The 18415-nt window shown below is 44.8% G+C and overlaps 1 protein-coding gene across 1 annotated transcript in view; it reads right to left on the bottom strand.

Moving 5' to 3' along the window:
* Positions 1 to 355: 355 nt before the first annotated feature.
* The window catches only part of kidins220a (kinase D-interacting substrate 220a), a 47407-nt gene continuing 29347 nt past the window's right edge, over positions 356 to 18415 (bottom strand). Inside the window, exons 24-31 of the mRNA XM_073483015.1 lie at positions 14475 to 14653; positions 9051 to 9262; positions 8584 to 8700; positions 4937 to 5053; positions 4687 to 4785; positions 3135 to 3353; positions 2237 to 2458; positions 356 to 1867 (exon numbers count right to left, since the gene is read on the bottom strand). Of these exons, the coding sequence (XP_073339116.1) occupies positions 962 to 1867; positions 2237 to 2458; positions 3135 to 3353; positions 4687 to 4785; positions 4937 to 5053; positions 8584 to 8700; positions 9051 to 9262; positions 14475 to 14653 (2071 nt within the window). The 3' untranslated portion in view covers positions 356 to 961. The remainder of the gene's footprint in view (positions 1868 to 2236; positions 2459 to 3134; positions 3354 to 4686; positions 4786 to 4936; positions 5054 to 8583; positions 8701 to 9050; positions 9263 to 14474; positions 14654 to 18415) is intronic.

Below are 18415 nucleotides of genomic sequence, written 5' to 3'. Positions count from 1 at the left end.
ATGATTCTACCCCCATACACCACTTCATGGGATCTTTGTGTAAGCGCTCTGAACCTGATTTGAAAACTGTGAATCCAATTCTACCTCAAAAACCTCCACAAGAGTGTCAGACCTGAAGTTGTTCCCCTCAGTAGTTAAAAACACTGACAGGCAGAGTGTCCGTGACAAGCAGCACGTTTGTATGGAGAGTGCGCCATCTATCGGGCAAAATAAATCCTGTCAGTGACACCCTCTCTTTCCCACCACAGACTGCATTAGATAAAATATTAAATTGCTGAAGAGATGACTCTCCGATTAAATATTCTGGTTTATTTACAAGCCAAATCCAAGTGCAAAAGAGAAAACATGAGATTCATTTCAAGGGTACCGCAGAGCAGAAAATGTTTATTGGTTCACAAAACACCATTTCACGAAGATCTTTGGAAAAACACAATCATCACTTTGGAGACTAGTGCAAGAACATTTTCAATCTTCTATCACAGAAACAGCCAAAAACACACCGTCTACGTCACCGTCTATGTTTTAAACGTTCTAACCATCAAACACAGCACAGTACCGAACACTTAACAGGCAAAAATCCTCAGTAACTGAGCTTTTTTTTTTTTTTTTTTGTTTAAGTCGTGGCTACATTTCATTTTTGTCGACATGTAACATTTCATCACTAAACACGCCATTTTCATCACAGCACCACATTCACATGAGAGAAGAAATCACACGTACACATGAGTAAAAGGCTTTGTAAAAGCGACTTCATTCCTAATTTAATCAGGAATGTTGTCTTTGGAGTTGGTGGTTTTTATTCTAACGAACCAACTAATCAAAGCTTTCAAATTCAGTACTTTTGATTCACAGCAACACTTTCTAACAGTTCAACATAGTCATCTACTCTACTCACGCCAAAACACAGACAACATCAAGAACGACAGTCTACGTGACCCTTCTCTGAACAACGGGCAGCTTCTCAGAGGACGCTCTCCCTCTCATCTCCCAGGCTGATGGTGCGCAGGTTCTGGTTGTGGATGGTGGCAGCCGTGGTGTTGGCAGTGCTGCCGCTGCTGCCGGGGACGATGATGACAGCTGGCGAGCCGTCGACGCTGGAGGAGGAGGTGGTGGACTCTGTGCCTGTGATGTTAGCCAGCTGCTGGCGGCTGTTGTTGGTGTTAGTGTTGTTGGAGGTGGTGTCGTTTGTGTTGTTGTTGAGGGTGCTGTTGCTGTCTGTGCGGTTGAGGTTGCTGACCCCGCTGGACGGCCACCCCTCGTCTGGACTGCTGGCCATGAGGCTGGCCTCGGACGGAGCCTCGGAGCAGATGGACATGCGGGCCACGGTGGCGTCCTGCAGGCCGCTCAGGCTGCTGGGCAGGAGGCCTCTCTTCTTCACCAGGCCTTCCAGCTCCAGCTCAATCAGGCTGGGCTTCACTGCTCCTCTCTCTCCATCAGCGTCTCCTTCAGCCTCCTCCAGGGAGCGGTCCGAGGAGCTGTCGCTGGAGCGCATCCCTGAGTCGGACGAGTCCTTCTTATCCAGGGCGATTTCGGCGAGGAAGCCAGGCTTGGTCAGCGGCCCAGTGGGCTGGGAGCCTCTGTGGGAGGGCAGACCAGAAGCCTCTCGGTGGAGGAGAGGTGTGGTGGTCTCGGCTTCTTCTGGGCTGGAGTCGTCATCGTTGGGCAGCTTGTGGTATAATGCCCCGGCTCCCTTCTTCCTGGTGCCTGGAGTCCTGGAGGATGAGCTGTGGTCCAGCTTCTCATCCTCTTCACTGATAGGGTCTAGGAGCTGGGCATCGGTCCCTGAGGGGAAGTCTGGTGCATCAGCAGCCTTGGAGCCTCTCTTGGTGAAGGACTTGCGGCCGTCTTGGTCAGCTCCTTCCTTGGCCTGAGGAGAGGGAAGAGGTTTCAATGAGAAGAACAGGAAAATATACAGTATCCTGTGTTATTGGCTGAGAGGCCTCTGAAGAGGAGATTCCAGTCTGTCCTTTATGTGCCAAGAGAAACAAAGCGTATAAGCTAATAATTAGGAAACACAAGAAGCAGTGATCTCCTTTTTCCCAGCCCAGAACAAGATTGTTGCTGTTGCACAGGCCAGAGAAATGATTTTTTTAAAAACACAAGTTTAGGAAGAACACAACACAAACTCTGAAACTATGTCCACACAAGTTAATGACAACAGTTACCACAAGGTATTTTATACTGTCAGTGATGCGGTGACAAAAACTCAACAGTGTACTTGTGACTGTCCACCCACCCCTTTGTCCTCTGAGCTGGCAGCCTGGAGGAATTGTCCAGGGTGGGGCTGCACGGGCCTCTCTCCCCCACCGCCGGACATCTCCAGCTGGGCCATCTGAGCGATGTACTCCCTGTAGGCATCACGATACTCAGCCTGCTGCTTGTCTGTCAGCTTGCAGATGTCATTGGAGGATTCCTGAGAGTTGAGGCTGGACATGCTTGCGGTGCGGTGATTTGCCACCTGAGAAAGTAGTTTGTCGAGCAACATATTTAAGTTATAAATATAATAAATAGAAAAACGTGGCACTTACAACAGCGCTTAAAAATGCTATAATTACATTAGTAACCGATGAATTAATCAAAATGTGAGAATTGGATACAGTGATAAAGTTACTGGCAAAGACAGCAGGCGGAGTGACAACGAAAGCCGTGGTGTGTTTTCAGTGTCGGATGATTTGAATTTGAAAAAGATCACAAAGTGAGATCATATAAAATAGCAGCAGAGCCAGCTGTCTACGTGTGAGTGTTTGCTCGTGTCTCAGAGATTTTGCAAATTGGGAATAGGGAAGGTGAAAATAACAAACAGGGGCCCCTTGACACCTTTCTGTGCGCTGCAGTGTGTGTATGTGTGTGTATTTTTATTTCTGCCATGTTCAAGAGCACCATAAGCTTCCTCTGCTGTGCTCTTTTCCACTCAAAACCACATCAACGTGTAACCACTGAGGTCACCAGCACACTGTCTCAGCTGCAGAGGACTCGTGGCCATGCAACAGTTTCGGGTGTGTGACCTTGCGATCCTATTTGTGAGTGTTGCATGCTCACAAGTATGCTTACACCAACTTTGCATGTGTATATGGGTGAGTGTGATACAAACTCCTGTGGTATATTTACACTGAGCCGTTAAGAGGAACACTGACCGGCCACTGTGAGTTGTTGCTGTGTCTCTGAGGCTCCTCCAGCCCCGCTCCGCTCAGCTCCTCGAAGCTGAGGTTGAGGCTGAAGGCCGCCGCCTCATGCTGGACTCCCCCTGAGAGTCTGCTGGGCTCCCCGTGGTGCACGCTGCTGCCCTGCTCGCTAGCGGCTCGGGACTCGTCCTGAATCAGAGCCTGGCTTTCAGCATGACGTTGTTCCATCACCTGGGAAAAAAATGTCAAAATATTTCAGAAGTGGTTCTGTTTAATGGAAACGTGTTTTTTGAGGCATGTGACAAACAAAACAAGCACGATAGCAACAACTGAAACATGTGCTTGTGAGGGTGAGCTGCTTCTTAAGTAGAGCAATTCAGCTGTCCACTCCACCCCAACAATAACCTCCCTTCATCCAAATATCAGTCAGCCATCTTGAACCAGATGTCTGTGCTGGCTGCATTCTGGCAACACAACACTGGTTAGTACACGGAGCTTTAAGGCCACTGCTCTTTCCTGCTGCTCCGGCATTGGATCTCCTGTAAAACACGACCAATCCAGGGCTCTGGTTTGGTATTAAGAGCACAGACTGACATCTGATGAAGTGGAGCCGGCTACATGTGTTAGTGATTTCAGCCCCGGCTCAGCCGCCTGGACTCCTGGCTGACTGACTCTCGCCCTTCTCGTAATACGGATTATAAAATCTCCATCCCAATGTCTCAGCTGCGGCACAAGATGTCGTATTATGAAATGCTGTCTTGCTTCTTTTTGGAATAAACAAGAGATGAAAGATATCAACAGGAGGGCGCTGGCAGGGCTGAGTGTCTGCAAAGTATCACAGAGTGAGGAGAATGTGATGGTAAATCTATTACAGACCTTTACAGACTTGTTGTTATTGTTGGAAAGATGTCTCTTAATCATTTATGTCTACTGAAGGATCACTTCTTCAGAGCAAAAATCTTCTTCCATTCGGTTCATAAAATTATATATTACACGCATGATGCCAGAAATATTAAACCAGGCTGGAAGGCAAGTAAAGACGCTCCATAAACAGAGCTGCAACAATTAACAATTTCCGATTATGCTGATTGAAAAAAATTAGTAGCTTACTATTTAACTTATCAATAATGGATCATGGATCGTCATTTTCCTAACAAAAATGTCAAACATTAGCTGGTTCCAGCTTCTTAAATGTAAAGATTTGCTGCTTTTCCTGTGTTTCCTGTGGATGTGACGTGAGCGTGTATTGGATGATGTTGTAACTTTTAAGACATGTGACTGAGGAAATGCATTGTGATTTTTTTAATGAGCATTAGAACAAAGGAAACAATTTCCAATTAAAGCCAAAGTCTTAAGCTCTTAAATGTTTTTTTCCAAGTTTCAGAAAACCCTCAGGTTTTAGGAGGTGTTTTCAAACAATGCCTTAGGATTTAGACTGCATCTTTAATGGCCTTTCTAGGTCTTAATGGGTTAGAGTATTAATTGTGAAAATAATTTCCAGATTGACCGATAATGAAACTAATGGTTATTTACATCCCTATCCACAAGAGAAATTTAGTCCCACCGTTCCCCTGAAGAGCTGCCAGTCGCCAAAGTTCATCTCCATCTCTTTCTTCAGCTCGTCCAGGTTGCACTGTGACAGCACTCGACCATTTATGTTTGCCTGCAATGGAGAGGGAAGACACTGACTGGTTTGTTCAGGCCCAAAAGACAATTCAAACAAATGGGTAGGAGGCACAGAAGTAACTGCATGAGGAAAATAACCTGCACATAGAAAACACAGATCAAACTCTGAACGTCATTCTCAAACGCACCTTCTTGATGGTGGAGGTGTACTGTGGCAGCATGCTGTGGTCGATTCCATCTATCTGTTTGACGCGCTCACACACTGCATCTGTGTTCATGGAGCTGAGCAGGACCACAGGAGTGACCTACACACACATTTACACACACACGTAATGTTAGAATATAAGCAACTAGTTCAGAGTGTTTTTGTGAGTTAAGGTTACCGGGGCAAACTCGCACTCTGTTAGACCATCTCATCACTCCTAACACACTGATTAGGGCAAAACGAGCAACGATTCCTGGCAAAGAGACGTGCAGGCTTGTTACTGTGAGGCGCACAGAGGTGCAAAACCACAATCCCACACAGTAATTCTCTCCATCAGTCACACAGTGTAAGTGTAAAAGTAAACAAAGCTGCCAACCTATCCAAATACACTGTTACCTGCTCTTATTCTTTTTCCCTGTGTATATATAAGTGCGTAAAGTGTGTGTGCGACACTTAGGGGATGGAGCCTGTAAGTCTGCGTCGAGTCGAGCCACACTGAAGCAGCTCCGAGGCCTGATGTGACTAATACCAGTGGCCTATTGATGCTGTCTAAGGCCTCACACTCAGCCGCCCGCTGGCACAAAAACTAAACAAACCTACTCCACCCTCCCCCTCCGTTTCTTCACTCACCCCTCTCCCTCCTTCCTTTCCTCCCATCCTTCCTTCCTTCCTTCCTCTCACATTCCTTCCCTCTAAGCCTCCTGCACTGACTCTCTTTTCCATCGCTCTCTGTCCCCTATCTCTTCCGCCTCCTTCCTCCCGCCCTTCCTCGCCATCTCTGCTCTCTCTCTCTCTCGGGCTATTAACACTATTAAGACGTGGCTTCAGACTAAGCCCCGCAGCTTTGTTTCTGGTTTCGAGGGAGAGAAGAGCAGAGCTTAGTTGGACTGTGAGTGCTTGTTAAACACAAAAACACAAGCAGCTCATACAATACAGTACACAATAGTAGGTGCCAACTTCCTGTAGTGGTGGGCATGAGGATGAAGACTGGCAACTCGGGGACTTTATTTACTCTCCATGTCCACACAGCAGAGGCTTTACTCTAAAATGAAGCTATGTTAGTGAATCTACTGAACTACTACAGGTCGTGGAGTTGTTGCATTTACTTCTAAGTGATGAGTCTATATTATCTCCTTCTACAGCATGCTTGGTAGAGTCGAACCAGTGCGTTAGAAATGAGGTAGAAATACGTGGGAAGATGGAGTAAAAGGGTTGGATGCTGAGATGAAAGTAGCCATGAAACCAAAGGTGTACCTGCTTTAATTTGTAAGGCAGCAACTTTAAATGCTTGATAAAGGAGACAAAAAGAAGCAGACGGACAGATCGTCAGACAAAATACACACAGACACGTGTAACATTATGGAGCCGGGACTGTACTGTGTAAAAAGGAAGGACAGACAAGCAGAAAGACACTCAAACATTGACAACAGAGCAGACAGACATTTATCTGTCTCAAAGCAGGGGAGGAGAAGACTCCTTTACAGCAGCCGCACGTCAGACTGGAAAAGAAGAGGCTATTGGAAGCAGAATTATTACATGAGGAGATTTTGTTTTTTCGCTGGAGTCAGCACGCTTTTACAGTCATAATCTTCGCGGACAGGACAGAGACGGAAAGACGCGGTAAGAGAATGAGACATCTCACACTCCGCGCAGAGAAAGCAGAAGTTCCGATTCGGGGAAGGCCTCGAATACGACTCCTTGATTCAGACTGCAGAGCGTGTATTCTAAGAACGTGAGCAAAAAGCGTCAATGTCTGCGTGTGTTTGTGTGAACCCTCCCAGTGTGTGTGTGTGATAAGACTGTAATTACAGCTGGGCTGAGCTCAGGGCTGGGCAGAAGGATGGGGAAGAGGAAACAGAGCTCTGCGAGGGAGGAAGCGTCTTGGTAAGGAGATAAGCTCTACCAGCGCTGGGCTCATTGTCAGCGTGTGTGCATGTGTGTGTGTGTGTGTTGCCAGCCCCAACAGTTGCTCTGATGATAATCCCGGCAGCCCGAGGAATCCATACTCACACTTATATCAGCTAAGCAATTACACTGGGCTCGGCGCGCTTACACATCCTAAAGACTCACACAAATGAGCGAGCGTGCGCACACGTCCACATTCACAGATTTGCAGAAATACAGGCACATGCGAACGCTACACAAAGAGATCAAGTGTGAACCATGAATGGGATAAGATGGGCTAATGTACAGAGACGAGTCAGAATGGGATGAAACTGAGAAAATTTATACTTGGGTGGAAAAGAAACAAAAGCACAAGAGAGGATATGAAGAACATAAAAGGGTGTTAAAATGTTTAAAAAAGCGATGAGGGCTTAAAGGAAAGGAGGTAGATCGAAGTGAAAGGTTGAAGAAAGAAAAATACAGACAGAGAGGCGAGGGAACATTTCACAGTAATCTACATTCAAATCTTTCATTCAGCTCCTTTAAATGTGTGCTGGCAGTGCCCTGATAAGTGGCTTTGTGGAGCAGAAATCTCCTGAGTAGTGTTATCTTCAAATTGTTCTAATAGTGGCTGCTTTCTCTAAAAATGTATGAATATCTGAGTGGAGAGATTCAGTTCTTGTCAAAGCAACTCCATGCAATCCGGAAGTGGACAAAAAAATACTTTTGTGTCCACTTATAAGAGAATAGGAACTGCTTCTGTAATTTTGCATGTTATATTTACATATATACGCTGATGTTTGTGACAAATACACCTCCTGATGGTTAGAAGTCACACCGGATGCAGCTTAAGTATTTATTGTAAGCATTCTGCAGCGAGTGTGACAGTCTATATTTGTCTTCTCGCCTACTGCAACAAAATGAATAGTCTGTCAAACATATACAGTAGGCGTGCATTTTACACATGCAACACAAGAAATAACATATGAGGTTTAAGCATCAGGTCAACAGGCAGATAATGAAGGACTAGTTGCTTATTTGCATATCCCTAGCGCTCCACAGCTGTAACTAAATGTTACCATGGTGGGTTCAGAGGGACAGGAGGCGAGGCCCTCTCTGCTGTCCTCTGCAATAACATCCTGACGTGGGCAAAGAATAGAGACAAGGGTTGTGTAGTGAGAAAGGCTTGAGTTCTTTGCCACTCGATTTATGGGATAAGCTGACGCTGTTTTACTCTGGGTTTGGGCACACAAACTGAGAACCACCAGCGTCAGCAGCTGGACAGATGTTGGGCAGTGAAACCAGGGTGATGTTTAAATCATCAGGAGGTACAATGTTTAACATATGACATCACATTATGGAAAGGGAGACTTAGGGGGAAAGAGGTATGCAAGAGAGGAGGAAGTGTTAAAAAAAGCAAAGGTCAGACTTTGACACAATGGACCTGATAGCATATTAAACACTGAGTTATATAACAGCACTATATCATGAGCCCTATAATTAAAGTTTAATTATATTTATAAGCAGCAGTAAAAATAAAAACTAGATCTCTTCCCTGGTGCTGCTAGGAAACACTGAGCAATTCATATGGGAGAAACTGCAAAAATGTACTTATCCACTGTTATAACTTTCAATCACTTCAATCACACAATCAATCATCATATAAATACGACTACAGCTAGTATACCTGCGTCTATAATCATCCAGTGCGAGACCTGATGGATCTAGCACTGCTTCTTTACTTACAAGTCCATTGGTGTTGTCCTTAGGTTGACCGGGTGGTTTAATGAAGGGACGCGAGGATGAGGGGGCATGGTGGGAGTAATGCCGTGGCAGGTGATACACATGATGGGGGAAATAAGGCTATGAGGGTAAAAGAAAGGAAATTAGGAGAGGAGGTAAAATAAAATGAAAATCATATGAGGGAGGTCAAACACACAAAAACAAGAATGCTGACTTGCTTGATGTGTTTGCATGATCTTTTCCTTTAACTCATGAAATACGGGAGTGAAAACAAAAGTGCTGCAATTATATTTTTGTTGAGCATACATTGTGATAATGTGCAAAGGACTGACAAGCTAAATCAATAAAGAGCCTAAATACAGTGCGGTTGGTTACGGAGCACGACTTAGTGTCACAGTTTTCTATATCATTATGAAGACCTGACGGACTCTCCGTAGAGGTCTGATAATCTGAACCCTGTCCACTCTCACCCGGTTGTAGAAGGGGTGCTGAGGACCAGTCATCCCACTGAAGTAGGCACTGTGAGGCTGAGGAGGCAGGGGCCTGGCAAAGGAGCCCGTCGGGGAGCAGGCGGCAGAGTGCTGGCCGTAACCCGACTGGGGACGGGGCACTGCTTCTTGCAGGGGCAGCGTGGGATAGGTCACTCCTCCCATGTGCATCTGCTCCCTGGCCGCACGCACATCTAAGAGAGGAGAATAAAGGACAAGTGTGTATCTGTGATGCTGACGCTCATGTCTTGGCTATGACTATAAAGACCCTTCAGATCCACCCACGCATCAATAATTTAGCTTTATTTCATAATCTCAAGAGAGTTGAGACGGTTGTGAATCCACAGAGAAAATACATATCAAACAATCGACATACACGAGAGCAAAATTCCTTGATTCTTGAAGCACTACAGGGAATAGAAGATGTTCCTGAACATATTCTCCTCCTCCAAAACAGAAGACAAACAACTAAATGCTGCAGAGAAAACGGGCGCAGATGTTACAATTACAACGGTCTTCGACTGTGAATTCCATTCTCACTTTGATTTTCTATTAGTCCGTTTGCTCATAAACCAGCAGGCGCGCTGATACTCTGCCTTTTCCAAATGATATGCCGGCCACGTGACGACTCTGGCACATGGAGCCCCTTGCTGTCCCTGACAAATAAATTCACCCATGTAAACAAACAAAGCGGACCATGTGAACCCATCAGACACAATCAGCATAAGTACTTTGCCACAATTGTTTTCACATAAATCAAATCGAGAGGAGTCGAGTCAGAGCGGAGGAGGGAGCTTTGGTAAAAAAACCTCTCAAATTAAAGTTAAATAAGCCCGCAGACAGAACAGAGTGGCTCTGTGTGGCTGGCAAGAAAGTAAGAAGCAGAAACAGAAGCAGGCACCAGAATGTCTCCTGGTTATACAAGTGGCTGCTGAATGACACGCTGAGTGAGACCCAATCCAGCCTGCGAACACAATGGGGGCCTTATGATGTGAGTCAGGCTCATGGGCGGGTATCACTGACAGCACTGCCCACTGGCTGGCCACAGGACACTGGGCACCAAGTACCGACTGCCCGCGGAGGGAGTGGAGGGAGCGGGATGACTGGGTAGGAGCGTTGGTCACCTTCCGCTCCCTGGAGACACATGTGGCGATGAAAAACACCAACACACTTTTGAGCGCACACACAAATAAACACATGTTTCGTGGATACACACCTAAACACTTTTCGGACAGGACTTACAGACTGGACGTCTGCTTGTGGAGCTTGGTCAGCTGCGCCCTCCATGACTCAACCTTGGCTCAATGGAACAGACTTTGTGTGTGTGCCTTCTGTGGTCTCATAACACCATGATGCAGCAGCTTCACACTAGACGTCATTGACACTCCTGGATAGGCTGAAACGGACGCTGACGCACGGTAGCAAAAGTACAGCGCCACACTGGCTTACAGTTTAATACTGATGATCTATTACGTCACCGGGGCTACAAACTGTGAAATTCGGTGCGGCACTGGAGGCAGATTGGTGACGGCGAGCGAAAATATTGTCCCGATCCCACAGAGCTGTAGTGGAAACCTGCTCGACATTTGATTGTGTGGAAATGAGAAGCAAGCTGTGGGTTTCTGAGAGCCCCTGCAGTGGGCGATTTTAGAGCAGACCCTGCTACAATGTTATGAGTAATGTCACTGCCAAATGAGCTGGCAATGAATTCAACACATCACATAGAGGACAGTTCTGTCTCTCCATGCAATTGTATACAAAACGCTTTCATGTACTTTAGACAAAACTGTACAATTTACCTCTTTCTCCTTCATACACACACTAAAACACACGTGTATGCACACGCTCCATATTATGAAGCCTGAACTAGGGATGTAACGGTATGAAAATTTCACACCACGGTAATAGTGACCAAAATTATCACGGTTATCGGTATACCGCGGTATTTTTAAAATGTCTTCAAAATGTTGAAAAAACACTGATACACTGATAAATTGAAATAATTTCACCAAGATTTATATTTAAATAGATTTATTATATATTAAAAGGGTTAGGGTATAAGCAGCCTGTTTTTGAAACGTGTCCTGTAATGTCTGCGTTACAGAGGTAGAATGAGATGTACTGGCAGTAACACTCGATTGGCCAGCAGACCCTCTCTGTGAAAAAAATGAATAGAAAATGTCATTATTAATTATTACTGTCATTGTTACTTAATACTAAGGGTGCAACCAACAGATCACAAAACTCACAATCTAGATCATGTCACTTTTGTGAGAAACAGGTTGGATAATTTTTTAGATCAAAACAAAAAGGATTATTGTTAAATTAATTATGAATACTCTATTTTGGCTCTTATCTCTATCTAGACACTTGTTATATTCACCATTTTAGATTATTCTTTATATATAGTCTATTCTACAAATAATCCACAAGTATTATATATTTCTGATATTACTTATATATATTGGCTGTCTCTCTGTCTGCTTGCTCGTCTGTCGTCAATGGACTCGGTCAATCTGATTGGTCAAATGGCTGCTGAGCCACAGGTAGATGCTGCTCCGGTGAACGGAGCTGAGATGAAAGTCAGTCATCTCAGTCAGTTTGCATTCACTAACTCAGTCCACCCAGTACGTGTTTGTCTCAAATCCTCCTCACTGCAGCTCTGCATCAATGTTTGGGGAATTATTAGGTCGACTTTAAAAAGTGAAATCTACAATTAATAAGCGGTTCAGATAACGTGCCAAATCACGGATCAACTTCGTTCAGTTATACCACTATCTGGTCAGTTTGCATTAGTGACAACAGCAAATTAGACAGAGAAAACTCGACATACACACATCATGCACCTGAGCTTAAGGTTAATTTACCTTGCATTCGCTGAACAGTTGAGGGCGATGGTCGCGCAAATGAGTAAGTAAATTGGATGTGTTGCTGCCCCTCGCAACAACTTTCTTCTTGCAGCTCCTGCAGATAGGGCTGCCATCCTCGACCAGCTATCCCTGAGCATTCTTATAATAACCAAAATACGCCCAGACTTCAGATTTGGTTCTCTTTGAAGGCGGAAAAATGCCTTGAGGGCCGCTACTATCACGTCCTCCCTCCGCCATGTCTTCTTCACTACATAACAAGCACACGTTGCACGCTGCGCCTGCGTAGGGAGACTTGGATAAAGTATCTCGCGAGTTTTCCACACCGTGGTTATTGACCGCGTCGGTTACCATGGTAATTAAAACTTAAACGGTAACCTTCACCGTCGGGAATTTTACCGTGGTTTACCGTGACACCGGTAACCGTTACATCCCTAGCCTGAACAATAACATCATCGCGCTAACCTGAAGAGAAATAGTTCTTTACTCTTTGACATGAGGCAAAGATGCCGTGTAACATCTGCTTATCTGTTTTTGCTGCATGTGAAGATTTTTGAAACTAAAGATGTCTAAGTACACTCATCAGATTTATGCAGTGTAAAACTGCAGTTTATGGAGCTCCACTTAGTGAGAGTCGATCTGGTCAAGCATGTCAATGACTACTTTTGAGGCATAAACGAACAGTAATGCGAAATGTAAATAAACAAGGCTATAACTAAGGGCTCCAGACTAACATTTACACTGGATGCTCTGGTGTGACCTAACGTTTTCATTTAGGTGCACCGGCCCATAATTTGGGCGCACCCAATAACACATTTTAATTTCATTTTTTAACACGTTATGTAAATTTCTGTAAACCAGAATAAATGCAGATAAATGCAGAGAGTGACGTCACACTCCCTTCTCTGTGTTGTTATCAAGCCTTTTCTGTTTTTTGTTTTGGATAACCGGTCTGGCTGCGCGTGCGTGCATGTGAGCCCCCTCCCTTCGGAACCGCTGGACCGCTCCATTTATAAATAGACACAGCCACCAGGGTTGCCAAGTCTGCGGTTTTCCCGCATAATTGGGCTACTTTTGAAGTGTTGAAGGTTAGGTAGACCTATTTTTCATGTAAATGCGGCCTTGACTCTGGTGTTTGTCCCCAAAAGTGGCATAAGTCAGAACACAGTACTGTTACAGTACTGTAGTTACTGAAGCAAATAATAGCCAAGGTGTACATCCTCTCACTTGTCTAATGGACTTACATCATCACTTGACATGGTCCACATAAGGGTAACTTTATTCCATTATTTCCTGTGTTGAGGGGATGGTTCCTCTGTGCTTTGCAACACCTGCTGCTACTGTGAACAGCGGAAGTAGAGAGGGCGGGATGCGTGGGGGTTGAAGTGAGAGGGGAGGGGTGGCTCTCACACCAATTTCGGACCTTTAAATAAAGTTATGAAGTGCTGATGTTTGACCATTTCAAATAAACAAATCAACCTCAAATATTATTGGGGTATTATAAAAAACAAATCCTAAATCCTCAAAATCCTAAAATCCAATTATACACTGAGAAAGTAATCTACAGAAAATCTGTTGATAGGTCAATAATGGTTGAAAGGCAACTGTCTACACACCTGGATGTTTGTTTAAAAAAAAACATAATGCTGATGAGACACTAGTGTGACCAATAAAAATGTTTAGTTGCACTTGACAGATTTTTGGGTGCATGTGCTACCACAACAGCCCCACCCCAGAGCCCTGTAACTGCATGTAAATGTCAACCAAAATCTATTGTGTAGAGATGTTTATATTCTGAAGACAGGTCACTCATTGGTTTGATGAGAATAAACATGTTGTGGGTCATATGCAGTGGCCAACCTATTTGGTGTTTCTGAGGCTATAAACCACATCTCTGTGTTGTCATGAAAATGGTTTAGTTGTTGTTTTGTTGTCACTAAAACGGCTAAAACATATCCATGACAACTGAGCAAGTCCATTCGCTGTGTACAGTCATGAGATGTGGTTGAAAAACTTCGTGAGCTTGTTTTCAGATTTTTGTATCATCAAACTGCTGTTTTCAAGGTCAACAATAAAGCCTGCTCAAATGCTGTGGTCTTCACAGTCACCAGATCTCAACCCAGTAAAACAGCCACGGGGAAAGTTTGACGGTCTGACAGCACTGTCCAACACCATCATCAAAGCACCAAATGAGGGAATGTCTTCTGGAAGAAGAATGTTAATCCCGGCAGCAGAGCCCCAGAGTCATGAAGAATCTATGCCAAGGTGCACTGAAGCTGTTCTGGCAGCTCAAAGCGGCCCAACACCTTACTAAGACTTTTTATGCTGTTTTTTTTTTTTTTTTAAGACCTGGCTGTCCGTTTCTTATGGCTGAACCAGCTGGATGGTCAAACCTAAAAAATGTACACATGTGCATTGTGTTTATGTTCTAAACTAGGCTACTTTTTGAGTTTTGGTGAGGATGTCGGAGCATGAGCAAAGATCATACCCCGCTGAATCAAATCAAATTGTGAATTGCCTAGAGATTTCCACCCTATACCTGCAATGATTTCCCTGAGTTTGGGGTCGAGGTTGACGGTGCAGGGCAGGAACATCTCCACATCTCTGGCAGTGAGGACGGGAGTCCTGGAGGAGAGGAAGACCTCAAAGCTGCGGATGTCTCCATCGATCTCCAGCAGCGGCTCCACGTCCTTAGTTGTGGGGATGCTCTTGGAGATTCTTCAGCGGAAAAAGGAAAAGAGAAGGGGGTCTTAGCAGGAGTTGATGCAGTGTAGGTTAACATGATTGTTTATTTAAAAAATCTTACTTGAGGGAACAAGACTATATGGTTGTTGGAACTTTTTTACTGTCTCTTTACTGTCGAAAATGCTCATTTCAGCACACTAAATTGTGCAATCTCATTGGCATATGACACGAATATGTCAACATGTCAGTTTACGCTAAATTCTGACTGCTAGTTTCACAGTAGAAAACACAAAGCATCACATTCTGACAAAAAAAAAAAAGAAAAAGAAAAGAGGAAATAGCAAGCGGTACTGTTAAGATTGAAGAGATATGCAACGGTCATCATCATCATGAGAGCGGAGAGATAACTGGATTTAGAGAAGGCAAGATAGTGAAAGGGGGGATGTTTGAGGACAGATAGAGTGAGGGATGTTATCTTTTCTCAGCAGAGGAGGAAACCTGAGAAGATGACAATCAGGGTAATTTAGCAAGCAGCAGACGGAAGCGCATCATGATGCTTGTTATCACAGACCCTAAGTAAACACCATGTTTGGAGATTGTTCCGTTACTGTGTGATATAGTTTTTTTCCATCTATACTGCAGAAAAAAAACATCGTATTACGTTAAGAACGCAGATTAAAAACCACAAACACTATGTTCAGTTGAAAACCACAAAAAAATAAATAAATAAACTGCACAAATTCTTGCCCCACATGATATAAACAAAGGGTTAAAAAAGTAGTTTAGCAGGGTGAATATCAGCTCTGAACTGATGAATACTGAGCAAGAATACTGAAGTGATATGAGGTGGGAAATCTAATTCATCCGCACAAGGTAAAAAAAGAAAGATATCAGTTTAATCAAGGACAGCGTAACATGTGGCCGAGGATACAAGTAAAGCAAACACCAACAAGCCAGAGCAATCGGTACATCTCGTTAATCCCATCATTCAGACGTGAAAAGATGAAACTCGGAGTGACTTCTGACACCAGCCATTCATCACCAGAATGTGCCGCTCTTATCAGATGAATGAGGAGACTCCAGCAGGCAGCAGATATTTTTCTCATCTCTGCCTCCATTTCTCATCCGAACCCTTCATCATTTTCTCTCCCTACATCCTGCTCAACCTTCCCTCCTTCCAGTTCAACCCCAGCTCGCCCTCCCTCCCCGTGCATCACCCAGTCTGTGTACTGGTATGTGCTGCTGAGAACACGGGCTGATGAGCTGGGTTTTTCCCTGGGCCTGATCTGTTTTTGAGAGTGAACACAGGCTGGCCTTTCTGTGACTTGATTGGATGATTAGTACCGTTGCTGCAGCACGCTAGCTAAGTCAGGGTGAGGTCAGCATCTGGCGAGGGTTCAACACAGCACACTGTTGGCTAATAATCCAAACTATCAGCTAAGATAATCCAGTTAGCAAACTGGCCGAAATGCTCCCTGTCAGCCCAATCCAGCGAGGTTCTCATACCTCAGTGATGGGTGGACGAAAAAACAAGCCCTTAGAAGCATAACTGCACTACGAGTTACATCATTTCCATTTTTGGCTTTTAGCTGATATTCCTGTCCAGACTGCTTACAGTGGGTGAACAGGTAGGAGTCCAGTCTTCTGTTCAAGGGCATTTTGACAGGACAGATGGCTGGTGATGGACACATCTGCTGTTGCAGGGCTCAAACCTGTGACCTTGTGGTTACAGGATGTCTCTAACCAAATGTAAAAGTCTGGCAAGAAACACAGGGATGGAGGTGTCCTAGAGAGACATGCCAGGAAGTAAAAAAATGAGTAAGTGAAGATTTAACATTTGACCATAGAGTTTCACTAGAAAGCTTGATTTTGCTCTTGTGCCAAACTCCATTCAAATTACTAGTCATTTTTAGGGAGAGAAGAACTGTAATCTATATAAATCTATATGTTTGCTCCAGTCATACACCTCTCCTTAATCCTGTTTGATCCTCCTGCAGAGATTCACTTCCCCACAGACCAGCCCAGGTGGGTCACCCGACTCCACTGTCTCCACCCGACGTCTGCCAGTACAGACACACATCGACTGAAAGGAGAGAGTATGGACTGTGAGCAGGGAGGACACAGAGACACAGCTGGGCTCCAGTGGACAAAGCCCTCTCAGTCTTCCTTCCATTAGAACCTTTAACAAGACCCAAAAGGTCAAGGAAGCTCCATGTTGGCACACTGATGAACCTCGCTCATGTGACCTCTGCTCGGGAGGATGAGTTGGACCTCTGAAGGCAGATGTTACCTGCATACACACACACAAACAGCAACGGTGCCGATTCAAACGTCGACCGAAAAAAAACCCCCAAAAAACAGTCATGTCCACCGCGTACACCTGTGCAGTGAGGATGGAGAAATTCAAAGGCACAGATGAAGGGTGGAGCGTGTTGTGTGCGAGTACATGTAAAGTTCGTGTGGGTGTTTGGTTCCTTTTCCCATGAACTGTATTAACCCGTATGCAGACTGAGAGAAGCCTGTGCTTTTCCCCATTTCCAGCTGGCTTACTGCTGTTTATTTGTGGGTCTGCAGAGACAGACCAACAGGAGCCAGTGACTCACACACGCACAAATACACACACACACAGGGCACTTCCTTTTGCTATATAGAGAACAACCTCCAAAGACTTTCTAAGGAATCTGCAATCTTTTTATAGGACCATCTAACATAACACACTTTGGTTGCCCTGTGCCAAAACTGAGAATGGACAATAACAAATAAAGTCAAACTCAACCATATCATGTTGCAGTGATATCAGACACTTTTGGCTACTTCCGGTTCTTCATCTCATACATTTATCATAGCCTAAATAGTCTTTAACATAACTGCAAGAAAGAGAAGAGGAACGAAATCTGACACAAGGGCTACATACAAATACATCCTTCATGTACATCGCCCTGACAACAATGGCATCTCTATTTTCCTGACCTGCGTGTTTGCTCTGGCCTGCTGTCATGCACTGCAAACATGCAGGAGCACAAACAGCTGTGTCTTCCAAAGACAACCAGGAGCTGGTGATAAGAACAATTCAAGGACATCCATCACTGAGTTACACCCAGACAGATGGAAAGAAGAAAGGAGAGAGTCAGAGGTCCATTCCTGATGCTCCCCGCTGACTGCTCAGACATGTCTGCAGGAAGGGCTGGCCAGACGCAAAGTGGAGCTCACACTTTGCACCAATCAGTGGATGGTTGATAAGGAGAATCATAGAAAAGCAAAAAGGAAGACAGAATTACTAGAATACTGATGAACTGACAGCTGATAATCCATCAGAGTGATTCTGGCCAACATGCTGAACTGCATGGTGTTATAGAACAAATAGTACCCATTAAATGACAACAGCAGTTTGTCAATGAGGTTTAACCACTTCAAATGGCACTCTTTGAAGTTAACTAATGATGAGTTGTTGGCCTTGGCATTAAGCAATTGACACAAATCACTTCAGACTTAGTCATCATCACAGTGAACAGACGAGACAGACAAAATGAACAAAGCCATTCTTATCGGCAATCAGTTGCCAAATGACAAGATGGATGCTCGGGTTGGAGTGCCAAGGAAACCGGCGTGCTACTTTCAAGCAGACTGAGGACGAGCGAGATAAAGGCCGTCAGGCATCCCGGCAGCCGTTCCTGCACAATGGGTCCATTGACAGGACCCAGCTTATAGCTGCAGCAGTACAGGCGCTTAGGCCCAACCACTCTCTGTGTGGTGTGGCCACTGGGAGCTTTCTGAGCTTATCCAAATGCTAATAGG

The sequence above is a fragment of the Pagrus major genome, chromosome 16 (genome assembly GCF_040436345.1).
Source record: "Pagrus major chromosome 16, Pma_NU_1.0".
Lineage (NCBI taxonomy): Eukaryota > Metazoa > Chordata > Actinopteri > Spariformes > Sparidae > Pagrus > Pagrus major.
This window is presented reverse-complemented; position numbering and strand designations above follow the sequence as displayed.